Below are 18,381 nucleotides of genomic sequence, written 5' to 3' on the forward strand. Positions count from 1 at the left end.
TGGACGACATACTAAACTATGACAATTTTGTCACATTTTGGACGACATACTAAACTATGACATTTTTGTCACATTTTGAACGACATACTAAACTATGACTTTTTTATCACATGGATGTTTCCACAGAGTGTCGTACAGCTCCGAGTGTCCACAATTTTCAAGTCGACTGTATTGGTCGATAGAGTCAATCACGTCCATCACCCCACTTGTTGCGTGACAAATTTGTAGCATCACAGTTTCTGCCTTGTTTTTGGTAACTATCATCACTAACTGCTTCTTTTGCATCCGATCAGTTCAAGCTCCAGCGCCGAGCCCCAGGCTCCGCCCACCAAGCCGTTCTCATACTCGGAGACGAGGGTGCACAACGACAACAACGGCGATGAGGCAGAGTATCGCCGACAGCTCGCCGACCAGACCAAGAGAGGCTACTACAACCCTCAGAAATACAAAGACACTGAGCTGTAGACTCGTCGTTGCCGTGGTAACGGCTCCAGCAGCTTTCTTTGGGTTTTTTTTACCGTTTCTGTACATTTTCCTTTTTTTCTGTTTGTCTCAGATATTTCATTTCACTGCAGATGTTTTTCTGTTCATAGACACAAACACAGTGGTTTTATACGTCTGTAAAGTTTGTTTTTTTAACACATTACACGATACGCTGCATCCCAGTCAATCAACAGTGTAACTTATAAACATAAATGAATCCAAAACACAATAAAAATACATAAGTAGATGTAGATTAAGATTACTGTTAAATCCCTGAACTCAGAAAATCATGTTAAAAAATGAAAAAAACCTACATTTTCTCATGTTTTTAGATCCTGCCATCTTGTGGATTCTGGAAGTTACTGCAACCGGGCTGAGCGAGTTCATTTAAAAAAATAAATAAATTAAGTTGTAAGGTTTTTAACAGAGTTTTCTATGAAGTAATCGTAACTAATAAAACAAAAACCATGTGATTTAAATGTGAATGTATGACGGTTTTCCACATTATAAGATTCATCTGTTTCCTGCATGTGATGATGAAACTCTTCACACGACTGAGATTTTGATCACTGTCCAAATTTCCCCCCAAAATACAGTAAAATATCGCGGCCAAAAATGACATAGACGAAAAAGAAGATTGAAATTTTTTTAAATTAAAAAAACGTGTGAGAGTCAATTGACGCCCAACGCTTGAAGCCCCGCCCATTGGCAGAATCGCAAGAGGAGTAGTGTATTTTTTTTAAACAAATAAAACAATACATTTCAAGTGATTAAAAAGATATTTTCTCTGCAGAGGATTTTCGTGTGGACGGCTGAAACGTTGGGCGTGTGAGTCTGATGCAGAGTTCAAGGCAGTTTCAGATGTGGAGGCTGCAGTTCGTGTTTTCAACACTTTCTACTGTAAATTTGTTTTGTTGTTTTCAGCTCTTTACGTCACAGAGACAATCACGATGTTTTTATACTGTTGAGTTTTTTCACACTGGAGAAGACGAAGGTTGATGTACTTCTTTTTTGAAATATCTGTCCTTTTATTGTGTTTTTTTAAAGTTTGTATCAGTGTGACTGCACTCATGGGAACTTCAATAAATAAACTCTTTTTTTTAACATTGTGTCCTAAAATTTCACTTTCCATTAATGTTGTTTTGGAAGCGAGAAAGTCTGCGTTCTTCTCAAATAGAGCTGTGATTTCTGTCGTTCAAAAGACTCGTTCTTACAAACGAGTAAAAACCTCAGCGCAGACAAACGATTCACGACTGAACGACTCGGCTTTAAAACGAGCCGCTCACGCACGAGCCATTTCACCTTTGAATAAATAAAAGACCAGAGCATCAGAGATTTTCCTCTCCTGGAGTTTATTCAGCAGATCTGTTCATGCATTCATTCATTCATCACTTCACTGTCGAACAACAACCTCTTTAACTTGCACGTCGTTTTAGGTCCAAACGTGATTCGAGTACATTCAGGTTTTTACAGCTGTTAATAAGTTAATATTTATTTATTTATTTGCTTTCTTTCCTCTCGTCCGTCGTCTTCATGTGAAACAAACACGACCTAAAAACTCTCTTTGGTCAAAAAACATAAGACAAAAAAAAAAACACCTGCCCTCTGCTGGCAAGACTGGGGATTTACATGTTAGCATGACGGTGCGCCGCAAACAGATTAAGGCAAAGTCACGTGATTTTAGTGATTTTAAAAACATGACACAGAGAGGACGACGTGTGTGTGTGTTCAGATGTAGACGGGCTGTTCCTGCGCGGTCAGCAGACGATACATGGCCGCAGGCATCGTCTTCATGTGGATCTGAAGCAAAAAAAACTGTCAGTGTCTGTTTAAATAAAAACAAAATAAAAGCCCGGATGGTTCCGCTCACCTCTCCCATGGCGTTGGAGAGAATCTGGACGATCTTCTCGTGAGGCGTCGCCACGACGCTCTGCCCGTTGATCTCGATGATGCGGTGGCCGACGCGGACGCCGCCTCGCTCGGCGATGCCCCCCCTCATCAGGCTGCAGATCTGCACACAGGAAGTGACAACCACTGCTTTCAGGTTGAAATGCTCGACTCATTGGTTGTTTTTCAATGGCAGACGTTGATTTTTAGACGTTTTTTTGTTTTTCTCGCCTTCACTTTGACGTCGATGTCTGAACTTCAGCAGATTCCTGAACAATAGTTTTGTCTGAAATTTACAACAATGACACGACTGAAAATGTCTTTAATTTAAAATATTTGTGATGTCATCTGTTAAACGAGCACACACGTGCATCAAACCCCGCCTTTCTCTAGCTCCATGAGGAAGAGGAAGAAGAACTTCTTCACTCCTCATCATCATCATCATCAACCTACAAGCGGTCTCATGTGACTCACGATGCCGTTCTGGACGCTGAAGCCGAGCTGGTATCTGAGGTCCGGCCTGCGAATGAGCACCATGGTGACGGGAGGACATCGGACGATGTTCATCTTGATCCTGGACTGAGATTTTAGACCCTGAGTGAGACAAAAGAGTCTGGTCAGAGACAGGAAGTGGGGGCGGGGGCGGAGGCGGAGGCGGGGGCGTACCTTGATGATGCTCTGGCAGGTGCTGAGCGGTAAACCCACCAGACTCATCCCGTTGACTGTCATGATCTGGTCTCCGATGTTGAGGCGTCCGGACTTCTCGGCCGGGCCGGCGTGCATCATGCTGGCGATGATGACGGTGGGCAGGATGGAGCCCCACCCCGACTCCACGATGACCACGCCCACCATCTCGCCCTTCTGCTTCTCGATGTAAACCTGCAGCAACACACACAAACCACGTCAGAGTCCACTCACTGAGCTCATGTACACCAGCTTCAAGTCTTCATCTCACTGTCAGTCACACTTTACAACAGGAAACTGACGTTTGTAAAACACTCACAAGACGTGACACATGGTGTTAAATGATCGTTATTATTGATGCAGAGCGCGCACACACGCACACACACACACGCACACTGTGCTGCCACCTGCTGGCAGACTCACGTCTCTGCAGTTCTCAGACTTGGAGAAGTGGATGAGGTCGTCGTTGTACATGTCCTGAGTGTTGAGTAGGTCGCTGTATTCTCGCTGACTCAGGTCCTCGGGGTCGATGCCGTTTGCCCTGAGGAACTCCTGATACGCCACGCTGAACGACTGACCGATGGACTGAGCGATCAGCTGAGCCTGAGAGAGACAGACAGGGACAGAGAGACAGACAGACAGAGAGAGAGACAGGAAATGTCTGACATTAGTACCTTTTTTAACACTTAGAAAAAACAAATCCAAATATTGTCCTGAGTTTGTTTGATAAACATTTCTGATAAATTTCATGAGTGTAGCTGTGGATTTATAATTTCATGAGTGTAACTGTTGATTTATGATTTCATGAGTGTAACTGTTGATTTATAATTTCATGAGTGTAACTGTTGACTTATAATTTCATGAGTGTAACTGTTGATTTATAATTTAAATGGCAGGTGTAGCTGTTGATTTAATTTCATGAGTGTAGCTATTTGATTTGATTTCATGAGTGTGGATTTTGCATAATTTCATGAGTGTAGCTGTTGATTTATAATTTCATGAGTGTGGATTTATAATTTCATAGTGTAACTGTTGTTTATAATTTCATGAGTGTAGCTGTTAATTTATAATTTCATGAGTGTAGCTGTTGATTTATGATTTCATGAGTGTGGATTTAGAATTTCATGAGTGTGGATTTAAAATTTCATGAGTGTGGATTTTAAAATTCATGAGTGTAGCTGTGAGTTAGAATTTCATGAGGTGTAGCTGATTTACTAATTTCATGAGTGTGGATTTAGAATTTCATGAGTGTAACTGTGGATATATGATTTCATGAGTGTGGATTTATAATTTCATGAGTGTAACTGTTGATTTATAATTTCATGAGTGTGGTTAAATTTCATGAGTGTGGATTTATAATTTCATGAGTGCTTAACTGTTGTTGATGTATAATTTCATGAGTGTAGCTGTTAATTTATAATTTCATGAGTGTAGCTGTTGATTTATGATTTCATGAGTGTGGTTAAATTTCATGAGTGTGGATTTAAGAGTTCATGAGTGTGGATTAAAATTTCATGAAGGTGTAACTGTTGATTTATAATTTCATGAGTGTGGATTTAGAATTTCATGAGTGTAGCTGTGGATTAATAATTTCATGAGTGTGGATTTAGAATTTCATGGCAGGTGCAGATTTAGAAATTTCATGAGTTCAGCAGTTGATTTATGATTTCATGAGGTGTGGATTTATAATTTCAAGTTCAGCAGTTGATTTCATGGGGTGTGGTTTATATATTTCATGAGTGTGGATTTATAATTTCATGTAGGTGTAGCTGTTGATTTATAATTTCATGAATTCAGCTGTTGATTGCTCTCAATTTCATGAGTGTGGATTTATAATTTCATGAGTGTAGCTGTTGATTTATAATTTCATGAGTGTGGATTTGCATTTCATGAGGTGTAGCTGTTGATTTATGATTTCATGATTATTGGATTTGAAATTTCATGAGTGTAGCTGTTGATTTATAATTTCATGAGTGTGGATTTATAATTTCATGGAATTGTAGCTGTTGATTTATAATTTCATGAGTGTGGATTTAAAATTTCATGAGTGTAGCTGTTGATTTAGAATTTCATGTAGGTGTAACTTTATTATGATTTCTGTGAGTGGCTGTTGATTCACGATTTCATGAGTGTGGATTTATAATTTCATGGTGTAGCTTTGATTTATGATTTCATGAGTGTGGATTTATAATTTTATGAGTGTGGATTTATAATTTCATGAGTGTAACTGTTGATTTATAATTTCATGAGTGTGGATTTAGAATTTCATGAGTGTAGCTGTGGATTAATAATTTCATGACAAAAAGTGTCCACATTTAAACCGTCAAAAGTTTCCTAGTATATAAAAAGTATGCATGTGAATTATTCTCCACGATTAAAACCCCTGTGACGGACGCTCTGCTGCGGCGTGGACTCACGTCCTCGGACTCAAACACGTGGCAGATCATCCTGTAGAGCCGCCGGTCGTCGTGGCTCACTCCGCTCCGCTCGTCCGCGTCGTCCAGGTTTTCCTGCGCGCTGTGCGACCGCACCATCTTCCCCCGAGACATCAGCACCACCATGTTCCCGATGTCTGCGATGTACGAGATGGTCCTGAGCGGCAGGTCCATCAAACTCTCCTGGAGACAAAGACCAGAGGTGGCCGTCAGAGGGCCACGCCCCAGGTTGGTAAGCACATTAATCCATTTTATAACTTATGGTTCCCAACCTGAGGGGTGTGACCGAGTGTGGGGCACCAGAGCTTTATCAGCAGGTTCCAAAGATCTTTTGATTTAAATGGTGTCAAAATGTACATATATGTATATATGTACATATACGTATATACATACATACATAAATATGGTGTATATATACACACATATAAAAATATATGGTAATATATGTATATGCGTTTATAAACATATGTATATATATTTATTTATATACATATATGTATATATACATATGTACATATATATGTACATATATGTATATATACATATATGTATATATACATATATGTACATATATATGTACATATATATGTATATGTACATATATGTACATATACATATATGTACATATATATGTACATACACATATATGTACATATATGTACATATATATGTGTATGTACATATATATGTACATATACATATATATGTACATATATATGTACATACACATATATATGTACATATACATATATGTGGCCCTCGATCAACTCCATGAGGTCCAGCACTTAAAAATGTTAGTTTTTGTATTTATCACTTTATTCTGCCTCATACATTTATATATAAAAAGACTTCTCAATGTCACAATGGTGGATGATTTGACTTGAGCTGCCCCCTACTGGCCAGAGTTGAAGCTCACTTGTCGTGTTGAGTTTGAGATCTTTTCTCTGACGATGTTTATAAAATATTGAAATGATATATATTCATACGTCTTACCTGAGTGTCTGCATTAAGGACTTTGATTCTCTGTGTGGACATGAAGAGATCGACCTCAGCTGTGGACAAAGTCTCAGCATCAGGACTCTGAAACCACAGAAGTGAACAGAGCAGCATCATCGTACGAGCCCTCGCAGCAGGTGGCGCTATTCCATTGACAGTTTTCATGTGCTGATGTTTTTTGTCCGGGTCTCTCGTTTCACGTACAAAGTTTCGACAAAGCATCGGACAAAGCACTGCGAAGTTAAAGGTCACTTCCTGTTTTGTGGTGAACGGTTGAAATTCGCCCAAAGTTGTGACGCCCTTCTGAATGTGACTGTAGGCCAACTTTTCACCTTTGATGTGTTGAGTACAAGTTGCCGTATTTTTTCGAGTTTTTTCGCACTCGAGTTCGTTCATTTACGACGCGAGCAAAATCACCAAGGTGGACGCCAAATTCAAAATGGCCGACTTCCTGTTGTGTTGAGGCCAAGGTCGTAATGGAGTTTTTGGTTCGTCTTGGGCTGTGACACATTTACACAAAGTTTCGTGGAATTTGGTGCAACTTAGTTTCGGCTTTGTGTTAGCACATTTTTCACCAGTTCTGATTTGTGTGGAAACTTTTCACTGACATTCAGTGTGTCCTTTCAGAATTAAAAAATAAGGTCAAAGAATTCCAATAGCATTAGATTTAATAAACACAAATAAACCAGATTTCTCTAAACTTAAGAACAATGTGGTCTGTTTTAAACTGGACCAGTGAATATAAAGACAGAGAAGTGTGTGTGTGTGTGTGTGTGTGTGTGTGCACAGTCGTCACCTTCTTCCTGTTCTTGGCTTGTTTCTGAGCGGTCTGAAGAAAAACACGAGACAAGAAGAGAAAAATGAATCAGGAGGAATCTCTTTGTTCACTATTTAACCTGCTTTGAAATAAAAACAGCTTCATTTTTGTGACTACTTCCTGTCATCCTTAATAGTACTTTTCTTTTTTTAAATAAAATATTGGTATATAAGTTATTTTAGAAAATAAAACACCTTTTATCTCTCGTTTTATTAATTCTTCTTTCATACAAATGTTCTTTTCTTTTTTAATGTTATCCTTCATTTAGTAGATTTTCTCATTAAATGAAATAGCGCCGCTTCCTTTCAACCTGGCTTTCAAAATAAGAGCTTTAGTGTTTCACTTCCTTTTCGATAAACTCTTTTGGTATCTTGTGAAAATAAAAATGTATTTATTTATATACATATATATATATATATATATATCTATATATATATATAGATATATATATATGTATGTATGTATGTATATATATATATATATATATATATATATATATATATATATATATGTATGTATATATATTTTATTCTATGGAAGAGGATTAGGGCAAAATGTCAAAAAACTTTTGAGAGTAAAGTTTTCCAGAAGAACCTCATACGTGGTCTTAATCCTCTCCCACATTATTCTACTAGTCAGCACATTCAGTCCTTGAATTTGAAGGAAAATGTGTCCTGGAAAGTCCTTGAAAAGTCCTTGGAGTTTCTCACCCTGACTCGGCTCATGGCCTCCTGCGCCTGCTGCATGCGAGCGCTCTTTGTGGGCGTTCTCTCTGACAGCAGGTGAGTGCAGCCCAGGTACGTCGCAGCGAAGATGATGCCGTCGAGGAGGTCGTCGGGGTCACACGGTCCCAGGACTGCACCGAAACAAACACACACACACATTAAAAGCTCTGTACCAATAACCAAGTACAAAGTCAACGACACGACTGTAGGAAAAATGATGTCCTTTCTGGTCCATGAAGGCCACCGTAGTAAAGTGATGTGCTTGGGGAAAGGTGGAGTCCTGCGTTTGACCATTAGATGTCACTAAAGTTAACACACTGGACCTTTAAGGTCAAAAACATGATAAAACTCACCATCAACAAATGTGGGGAACGGTGGAAGAGATCTGCGAATCTGAGGAGGGAAAAAAAAAATCGTTATTTTGCTTCACGCAGTCAAACTTTTTCAATCTAGTCATTGAAATATCTTTGAAACAATACTTTGGTAATAATAGAAGTGAATCTTTTACGTAATGTTTTTAAAACTTTGGGCGATAAAATCTTTTGTATGTGTGTGAATGTTTTTTGTTAATGTTAATATTTTGTAATATTTAAAAAATGTTTTTATAAGATTTTCTGTAAAAAAATTCAAAAATCAGAGTTCCTAACTTCGTCAAGCGCTGCTGTTCTCACTTCCTGTAGCAGCAGGAAGGAGAGCTATGGGCACTTCAAAATAATAGCCTTTTATACACCAACTTTTCTTTTTTCATATATTTCAATTGTTTCACCATTTTCATATTCATTGTCACATTCTGCTAATAAAAGTCTTTTTAATAACATCAGTGATATGTTTTTACAAAGTCATTGAACATTCTGTCAGATTGTGAAAACAAAATTGATAACAAAGTCATTTTTGCATTTTTTACTTGGTGAACAAGGGTCACACAGTGGTGTAGTGGTTAGCACTCTCGCCTTGCAGCGAGAAGACCCGCATGGAGTTTGCATGTTCTCCCCGTGTGTGCGTGGGTTCTCTCCGGGTTCTCCGGCTTCCTCCCACAGTCCAAAAACATGCAATGTGGGGATTAGGTGAATTGGACACTCTAAATTGACCGTAGCAGTGAGTGTGAGAGTGAATGGTTGTTTGTCTCTATCTGTGTGTGTGTGTGGCCCTGTGATGGACTGGTGAACTGTCCAGGGTGTACCCCGCCTATCGCCCCATGTAGCTGAGATTGGCACAGCACCCCCCGCGACCCTCTGGTGGAGGATAAAGCGGTTAGATGATGACTGACTGACTTGGTAAACAATTTTTTTGGGTTACAAGATTTTTTTGTAATGTCAGTGAAAAGTTTGTGTGAAAGTATTTTTGTATGTCAGTAATGTTTTTTAACGGTTTTGTAAAATTTTGTAAAAAACATTTGGGTAGTAAGTATTTTTTTAACATCAGTAATACATTTTAGCATCTTTTATTTTGTAGTATGTTTGGGTTTGACCTCTCACCTCCTGCTGCTGCTGCTGCTGACCGGGCGGCGGCGGCGGCGGTGGTGGTGTGTGCGTGTGTGTCTGTGACGGCCTCACCGTGTCCCTCTGGTGGTGATGGTGTTGATGATGGTGTTGATTGTGTTGGGATTGCGGTTGCTGATATTTTTGGGGATGATGTCCCGAGGACTCGGGTCTTTGTGGACTGACCGTCTCTCTGACCGGAGCGGAGGCGAAGCAGGACGGAGACTCGGACTCTGACGGAGACGGAGACTTCAGAGAGGACGGGAAGAAGAAGAAAAACCATGATGTTGATGATGATGAAGACGTTTCCAAGTCGCACTTAAAACACACTGAAGGTCAAGGATGTAAATGTTAAAAGGAAGCAAAGCCTTCAATCACTGCAACAACTGCTCGAGTCTTAGTTCCATCCACACTTTAGATGTTACATGAAAATAATAATAGGTAATAAACAACTTGATTAAACCAGAAAAAAATATTATAATAAGAATTACGAAATTCAAGTCACTCTCCCACACCAAATTCCATCGAGAAAATCAGTGATTTTAATCCACAGAAGAACAGGAGCTGCTGGTGTACTGCTGCCTCGTGTGGTCAGTTTGTGTCACTGAGGTAAATCTGAACGGAGAGTTTCAGATGCAGAATTCAAAAAATAACAACATTCAAACTCAGTGATAGAGGCAGCAGTGGATCAACAACCCCTGTGTGCTGTGATGTTAAAATCACTCATTTTCTCTATGGGGTTTGGTGCTGTTTACAAACGTCAGGTTGGTTTGGTTTTAATATTTTTTAGTAAATATTAGAATAATAAACATTATTTCAGGGTTGGATGTGCAGTGAAGTGACACTAACGTGGTCAGCCGTGGTTTCCTCTGTGGGACCGAGCTCCTGCCTCATCACCCATATCGGCTCCTCAGGACGATCAGGAGTGTACGGAGATCTCACCGTCTTCGTCTTCACCTCCTCGATCGCCTCCTTGATGTCTTTGATGGCCAGACTGATGGCGTCACCTGGACAGACGGACGAGACCATTCATGAAATTAACGACAGGGGATAAATTGTCCTGCTCGCCACCCACAAGGGGGAGCCTTGTGTCATTTTGTGGAATTTTTTGAAATCAGTAAAACTTTTTGTTACATTTTTGTAAAAAGTCTTTAAAAGTATTTTAACTATCAACAATCTTTGTTACGTTAAGTCTATTGTAACATCACTGAATGGTTGTTTTGGGGGTTTTGAAAACATATTTTGGTAAATTTCTTTTTTGTCCAAAAACTTTTAGTCATGTCATTTTTTTGGTCAATAACAAATGTACGTAACATCACAGCCCTCTAAAAAAAGATATTGGTAACCAATGTTATTTTTCGTAAAGTCCAAAAATGATTAACACCACTTGCAGTTTTATTTAAAGTTATCACAATAACCTGACTTTCTCCTGCCTGGTGACCTTTGACCTCACCTGAGCTGCCTTGCCCAGATGTCGGGCTCTTTTCCTGAGGTTCTCCTCGTGCAGGTGCACACCTGCGACTTCTGAGGGCAGGGCTTCGATCTCCACCGCCGTTCCCTTCGCTGTCGGACTCTCCGTCATAGTGGTGCAGCCGGCAGCCGACAGAGCGGTCTGGAGGGGAGTGATGAGGACCTCGGTCTCTGACCTGCCTCAGTGCATGATGGGATTCCTCAGCTGAGAAAGATGGAGATAGTCTTTTTAGGTTCTCCTCTCTGTGGTTGGTAAAAGGTTCTCGGCAGGATTCCTCATACCGCTCTGACCTACGATGAGTCTGGTGGAGTGGTTCGCGGTGTAGCTCTGAGTAGGACTTCTTTAGGGGTTCGGGGAAAGAAGTGGGGTGGGATTTAGTCTCCGAGTAAGACTTGTACGCAGGCTCTGGGTAAGACTTCTGGTGGGACTCTGAGTAAAAGTCTGCATAGGTTTTTGGATACGATTCAGAGCAGGAAGTGGAGTGAGATGGCGAGCAGGACTCCGAGCGGTCCTCGTCCTCAGGTAGGTCATTGTCAGGTATGGGGCTCATGCTCATGTCCTCGCTGAAGTGGTCCAGCTGGGGGAAATGCAAGACATCGGGGGAGGAGGGAGGAGTCGGCGAGTGGAGCGGCGGCGGGCTGTGGAGCGGTCCGTCCAAACTGAGTGACGCTGCGCTTTCTGTGTCTGAGCACAGGTCGTTGAGTTCACTTCCCTGAGCAACAACGTCTTCTGCCGCATCGTCCAACACTTCCTCCTGATCCTCTTCCACGTTCTCGTCACATTCCTTGGCTCCACCCTCAACTGTCTGCACGACATCCTGGCAGGAGCTGGAGTCGCCGGTGTTTGAGCAACAGTCTTCACCGTCCTCCCTCTGCTCTGGTTCTTCATCGTTCTTCTGAACGTCCTCCAGCTCGTCCTCTTCACACCCTATTTTCTCTTCCAGTAAATCCGCCTCTGCCTCTACTTTCTCTTCCTGTAGCTCCGCCTCTGCCTCTGTTGGCGCCTTCTGGGGTCCAGGTTGTACATTATGCCTCGCAGGACCAGGCGAGAGTTGAGTGGGCGTGACTACTGCAACAGGAGTGTGGTGAGGAGTCACTCTGTCCTCTGATTGGTCTGTTTCTGGACTATCTGCGGAGTTTTGCTGCACCGCACCTCCTCGCTCTTCCACACCATGCGAGGCGTCCTGCATCTCTCTGATTGGCTGCCTCTGCCTGTGACCTTTGAGCCTGGGGTTAGGGTCGCCATGACGGCGGTAGCGGGTGACGGCAGGGCGCGGTAGTGGGACAGGATGGGGATCGGCTCCCCAGACCTGGTCACCATCAGGCCTGGAAGATGCCAGACCAGGACTTTGAGCCTGGGACTGACCGGACGTAGGTCGCCGGCGCTGCCGAGCAGATCCACGACCTGTGGACGGGTGGTGATGGTGGTGAGGAGGGTGATGGTCATGATGGTGATGATGAGGATTCAGTTCCCCGTCCTGGTTGACCATCTGACACGGCCTCCAGGAGCGACGTACAGGAGCTTCACCATGTTTCGGGCCATTGTGCTGCCGGGTCCTCGCAGGAACCTTTCGCTCCTCGCTCAGTTCCTCCATCATTTCTCCCTGATGCTTGTGGCTCATGGTTGGAGCAACTTGTTGATTCTCAGAACATGCTAATTTGGTTTCCAACAGGAACCGCAGTCATAGCACAGCCTGGCAGAGACGAGACACAAACAAGACAAGTCAAGTTGACATTTTAAGGAATTAGGAATAGTACCAAAATAACCAGCCCCAACTGTTCCATTCTTTGGCACCCTTCCCTTGGAGTACCAGAGTAAAATGATACGGTATGGTCCGGGTGGAGCTAAACTGGCTCCACCCACAACAGTCAGCCAATTGGACGACAGACAAAACGTCACTCCCTTACGATCGATGTAAATATCTGCTGGATGTCCACGCTATGTATCTCGCTGTCTCGGTCATCGGGCACAGCCCAAAAACCTGCCTACCAAGTAAAGGTACTGTTCTCAGTCGGACCTCATTCCAAACCGCACCGTACCATGATGGAAACACAGTAATAGTGACATCTAGGGGTGAGACTGCAGACTGCAACAAACTGAGGAATCCTGCACCGAACCCTCCCTTTACCAAGCATGTCAGGAGACTATGAAAAATGGATGGATGGATAGTAACATTATTTCCCCGTCTCCTTAAACCTGTTTCAACCAAAAACATGTATATTTTGTTGATTTCTTTCATGTCTACAGACACACAGCGATGTGATGTGTGTGTGACACTGTATACAGCTGATCCTCCTCCCTCAGCGCCTCAACCCTGTGCTGCTAAAATCCTTTGGGATTCATGTGAGAGTGCACTGCACTTTAATCTGCACGCCGTTCATCTGTCCACCAGCAGCTGGCAGATGGACGAGGGTGAGACGGGGAGGAGGAAGAGGAGGAGGACGAGGAAGAGGAGGGGGACGAGGAAGAGGACGAAGAAGAAGAGGAGGACAAGGAGGAGGACGTGTCTCTGGTGTCAGATAAGACCTGATCGAGAGGAATGAACATGAATAATAAACACGCTCTGCAATGTATTAAATATGACTTGACTGTCAGAGTTAGCGTCTGTGTTAGCATCACACGTTTCACTGGGGGAGGAGCATTTCTGGCTAAAATGCTATTGAAATATTTACTGGTGTTATTCGTCAATAAGCATCATGTTCATAATAACTCCCGTGCATGAGAGCTAGTGACAGTAATGCAGGGTTTATATTACTGGTAATATCACAATATTTAAGTCACAATATGATATTATCATCATATTTACGCCACAATAATGTTTATTATCACAATATATAAATGTATTATTATTATTATTATTAATCACGATACAATATTATCATATTTAAGTCACGATATTAACATCATGATACAACACTATCATGATATTTAAGTCACAATAATGTTTATTATCACAATATTTAAGTCATGATACAATCACGATAGGACATTTACATCACAATACAATATTTAGGGATTTAGGTCAAGATAATATTATCACGATATGATATTATCACAATATTGATGTCACCATACAAAAGCCATATAATATCGCCACGCAAAATATCGCAATATTTCTTTGTATGGACTTTTAGTGGGCTAGTGCTACATGTTAAACTGTTGTTTAAAAATGGCTGCAAAAACGCAAATGTCCCGTCACTGTTATCCTGAAGAAAACACCACATTATTGCAATAATACAACATTGAATAAATCAAATCTATGACCATTGTGATTATTGCAGAAAATATCAACACATCAGTGAGTGGGTGAATCAGACAGATGGAGGTGCAGTCCCCGCCCCACAGATCTTCAGACCGAGTCCATCTGTCACCATCACCTCCTGTCCAGAGTGAAAACATGAATCTCTGAGGCAGCTCAGCCTTCATGTTCTCACTTCGACAGGTGTGGGTCGTGCTCAGATTTCACGATCGAAACTCAACGTTCGCCCTCTGCGTCAAATTAGATTTTAAAGAAGTCCAGAATTCATCTGAACATAGGAAATGACAAACACGCCTTCTGTTGCCTCGAAATCGAACGTTGTGAGTGAACAAAAAAATCTCTGAACGTCACCGTAGCGTTTTCATGTCGAAAACAATGATGTCATAGCCCCGCCTCTCTCTTGCATTTGCTGTTGCTCATCGTACAAACAAACTCGGTCCTTCTCCGCTACACTAGGTGGCGATACACCTCATGGCAACAGTTTCCAGTTTGTGGTTTAACCTGTTTCTTGTTATTAGCATGTAAGAGTGTTGTTATGGAATGGTATTGCTAACAATAGCTAGTTTGCATTATGGTTTCGTCTATGTTTTTTTCCAATTTATCACTAAAACGTATTCATTCGGAGGTGACGTCGTAATCTGAATTCGGAATTTACAAGGTCACATGACATTCCAGAACTTGGATTTACAACCTCTCCTTCCCCAAGATGGCTACAAACACCGCTACTTTTACCACTAATAGCACATCGGTCTATTTGTTCCGCAGTGAATTAGTCGTATTCATAAACATTGCTATCGACTGGTATTGCTAACAATGTCTAACCCCGGATATGTACGTGATTCCGACTTCACAACCGGAATGAGGTGAACTCAGGGTTGAACTCATTCCCAATTCCGATGTAAATGGAGTGCAGCATAAATATCACGCCATGAAATATCGCGATAATTTAGTGAAATTAAATGTGTTTTTCTTACACGCCTACTTGTGTCAGTAAACTCCACTAAATACAAAACACTGGACATTTAATGATTCTTAATGAGTCACAATTATTCCACCACAAACACCTTAATGTGCGATCTTTTTTCTCCTGACGTATCGTAATATCGTCGCATCCTCAGACGTTACATAACAGTGAGTGAAAAAGTGTCAGATTAGAATCTGATCCGCCATCACTGAAACACATTCACTCTCTCACTCATCCACTCATTCATTCACCTGCTGTGTCAGTGGAGGAGAGGCCCGGCTCCTGCTGCTCCTGCTGCTCCTGCTCCTGCTGCTGCTGCTGCGGTCAACATCGCTCCTGGTCCCGGTGCCTGCTCGCCTCAGCCCAGCCCGGCTCGGCTCGGTTCTGGTTGTCTCGCTCCAGACTTGATCGGGATTACCGCGGTGATCCGAGCTCCTGCTTCCCTCCGCACTGTGACATCACAGCGGATTAACGCTGCTCGAATAAGCGCCTGGAGCAAAAACACACACACACACAAACAGTGGCGCGTGAGTGCAGCCTGGTCCCACCCACTCCACCTCCTTCATCATCATCATCGTCGTCGTCATCAACCCGCAGAGAGGCTGCCGAGGCCCCGCCCACAGTCGCCTCCTGCAACACACGCAGTCCGCCTCTGACGTCGCTCTTGTGCCATTTTACGTTCTAATGCAGTGATTCTCAAAGTGTGGGCCGCGGACCACAAGTAGACCGCGCCAGTACTACATCCCCAAAAAAGTTTTTTTGTTTCCAATACCTGTAAAATATTTTTGATTTATTAAAATTGATTAAACTAAATATAAATTAAACAAGACGGATTTACACAATATTTAGTCATTTTAAAGCCTGATTAAAAAATTAAATGTTATTTTTCCTTGTTTGTAAAATAAATATTTTACAATTTTATGCCTTTTCTTCACCAAAAATATTTTTGTAGGGTTTAAAAGAAGCTGTGACATTTTCAAGTCCAAAAGAATGACGACAAACAATGATATTATTGCGATAACAGTTTTTAAAGGAGGGTTGGGGTTTTTCTGATTTTAGTTTAAAAATATATTTTTAGTGTGGTTGTATGAGATATAAACAAACAGTGATTCTGCAGAGAATGGAGACAAACACAGCCAAGAGAAGCCAGGGAACATGACAGCAGGGACAGACGGAGGACACAGACTTCAGCCTCCAGAGAGACGCTCACTCTCCCACACCAAACTCCATAGAGAAAATCAGTGATTTTAACATCACAGCACACAAGAGTTGTTGATCCACTGCTGCCTCCATCACTAAGTTCAAATGTCTTATTTTGGGAATTTGGCTTTTGAAATACTTCAGATTAAACTCAGTTACACAAAGTGACCACACGAGGCAGCAGTGGACGACCTGCTCCTGTGTCACTGTGAGCTCAATCTTCCTTTTCTAGTCATGTGATGCATCACAACAGCAAGTCCTTTGAGATAAAAAAACTTCAGTGAAACATGTTTGTTTCATTATGTATATACACATATATATATAATTCTCTGTGACAGCTCTGTGTGGTTTATCTGGTCACATTCGTAAGAAAAGTGTAATATATATAAAGTTTATTATCATTATTGCATATGTATGTGTCTGATAATAATAATACTACACATTCACACCTTATAGTCACATGGCCTCTTCTGCTGGAGCAATTGTTACCGTGACAACAGTATGTGATGGAGGACGGTAGTGGTGGGGTGGGGGTGTAACCATGACAGCCGGTGTGTTATTGCCCTCTGTGCAGCCAGTCACTGTAAATAAAAAAAACAAAAAAAAACAGCCACCGCTCACTTGTGGAAAACGTTGGAGGTGTGTGTGTGTGTGTGTGCGTGTGCGTGTGTGCGTGTGTGTGTGTGTAATCATAACGTGCAGATTCATGTCATTAAAGTGTCTCTAAAGATAGAATTATCAAATCAAATCAAATCAAATTCATGTTAACAAGTGATATTTAATACTCTGAGAGGCTGCTCTTCTATTTCCAGAGATGACATCAATAATTCCTCTCTCTCTCTCTCTCTTCCTCTCTCTCTCCCTCCTTCCCGCTCCCCCTCTCTCTCTCTCCACATACATGGATGAAGGTTTACAACACGCTCGGTCACTAATTCATGGCGAGCACAGACGCACATAAATATTTCATCGTTTTTTCCACTGCACACTTTTTCCATATCACGCAATAAAATTAAAAAGAAGAAAAAAGCGCCAGTGTTTCCATCCGGCCTGCAGGTGGCGCTCTGCTTGAGTCTAAGATTTGCACTCTCAGATGAATGTTTTTTCAAATCAATTTCCAAATTCAGACTGACCTCAGTGGCACAAAGTGACCACACGAGGCTCCTGTGAGCTTAAATCGATGATTTTCTCCACGGACTTTGGTGTTGGGACAAAAAGCCGCTCACAAAGTCTCAGTTCTTACAAACTTAGTCAGCAGGCATTGACTGTGTCACAACCTGGTCCCAAGTACAGGGGGCGCTCATAAGCACATTTCAAAATACTCTAATGTGTCCCTGTCACATTTTGTTTTCCACATTTTCTACATTCTGTGTTGATTTTATGCTTATATTATTATGTTACTATTTGTTTAAATAGTGGTGTTGGTGGGGTCTCCATTTCAAATATCTCCAGTAAGAGATCACACTATTATTGTTCTGGTGTGTTCCCAGAGGACGGGAGGAGGACGGGAGGAGGACGGGAGGAGGACCAGAGTGGACGTGAAGTGGCTGGGCCACGAGAACATTTACCATCATGTTAAAAAACAATAACCTCTGTACTACACCGACAAGAAGAAAGCAGGAAATGAAACATTAGACGACGTGATGATGATTTACGACCCGTGGACCTCGATGGTGTTTGGATTTAAAAGTGTTTTCCTTCTGACGGGGATTCTCTGTTTGTTTGTTTTTTTAAAAGCTCCACTGAATCATGTGTTCTGTTCTGAGTGAAGAAAGAACAGAGAGGAAGAGAAGAGAAATCCAGTCTCAAACACATGGATCACAAATGTGGACGAGGCTGGTGCAGCACAGTCTCATCTCCTCAGTCCAGCACAGTGCATTCTTTTTTTTTTCCCCTCTACATTCCACCAAAAATAACACGTTTGAACTCAGTGATGGAGGCAGCAGTGGAGCAGAGTTCAGGTATAAACCAGGTTTTAAGAGGAT

At 41.8% G+C, this 18,381-nt stretch overlaps 1 protein-coding gene and 1 long non-coding RNA gene across 2 annotated transcripts; one reads left to right on the forward strand and one right to left on the reverse strand.

Moving 5' to 3' along the window:
* Positions 1-1,818: 1,818 nt before the first annotated feature.
* LOC122758657 (amyloid-beta A4 precursor protein-binding family A member 1-like) lies at positions 1,819-15,708 on the reverse strand. The gene is made up of 14 exons (XM_044012927.1): positions 15,451-15,708; positions 10,959-12,669; positions 10,355-10,512; positions 9,456-9,754; positions 8,381-8,451; positions 8,013-8,158; positions 7,282-7,314; positions 6,483-6,569; positions 5,472-5,672; positions 3,478-3,657; positions 3,037-3,249; positions 2,845-2,964; positions 2,354-2,494; positions 1,819-2,283 (listed from the first exon to the last, which is right to left on the reverse strand). The coding sequence occupies exons 2-14, from the start codon at positions 12,595-12,597 to the stop codon at positions 2,212-2,214; spliced, it is 3,360 nt and encodes a 1,119-aa protein (XP_043868862.1). The 5' UTR covers positions 12,598-12,669; positions 15,451-15,708; the 3' UTR covers positions 1,819-2,211.
* On the forward strand, positions 4,683-4,926 carry LOC122758400. Its single transcript, XR_006358149.1, has 2 exons — positions 4,683-4,729; positions 4,878-4,926. It is a non-coding gene; the product is annotated as an uncharacterized LOC122758400 (long non-coding RNA).
* Positions 15,709-18,381: the final 2,673 nt, after the last annotated feature.

The sequence above is a fragment of the Solea senegalensis genome, linkage group LG21, assembly GCF_019176455.1.
Source record: "Solea senegalensis isolate Sse05_10M linkage group LG21, IFAPA_SoseM_1, whole genome shotgun sequence".
Taxonomy (NCBI): Eukaryota; Metazoa; Chordata; class Actinopteri; order Pleuronectiformes; family Soleidae; genus Solea; species Solea senegalensis.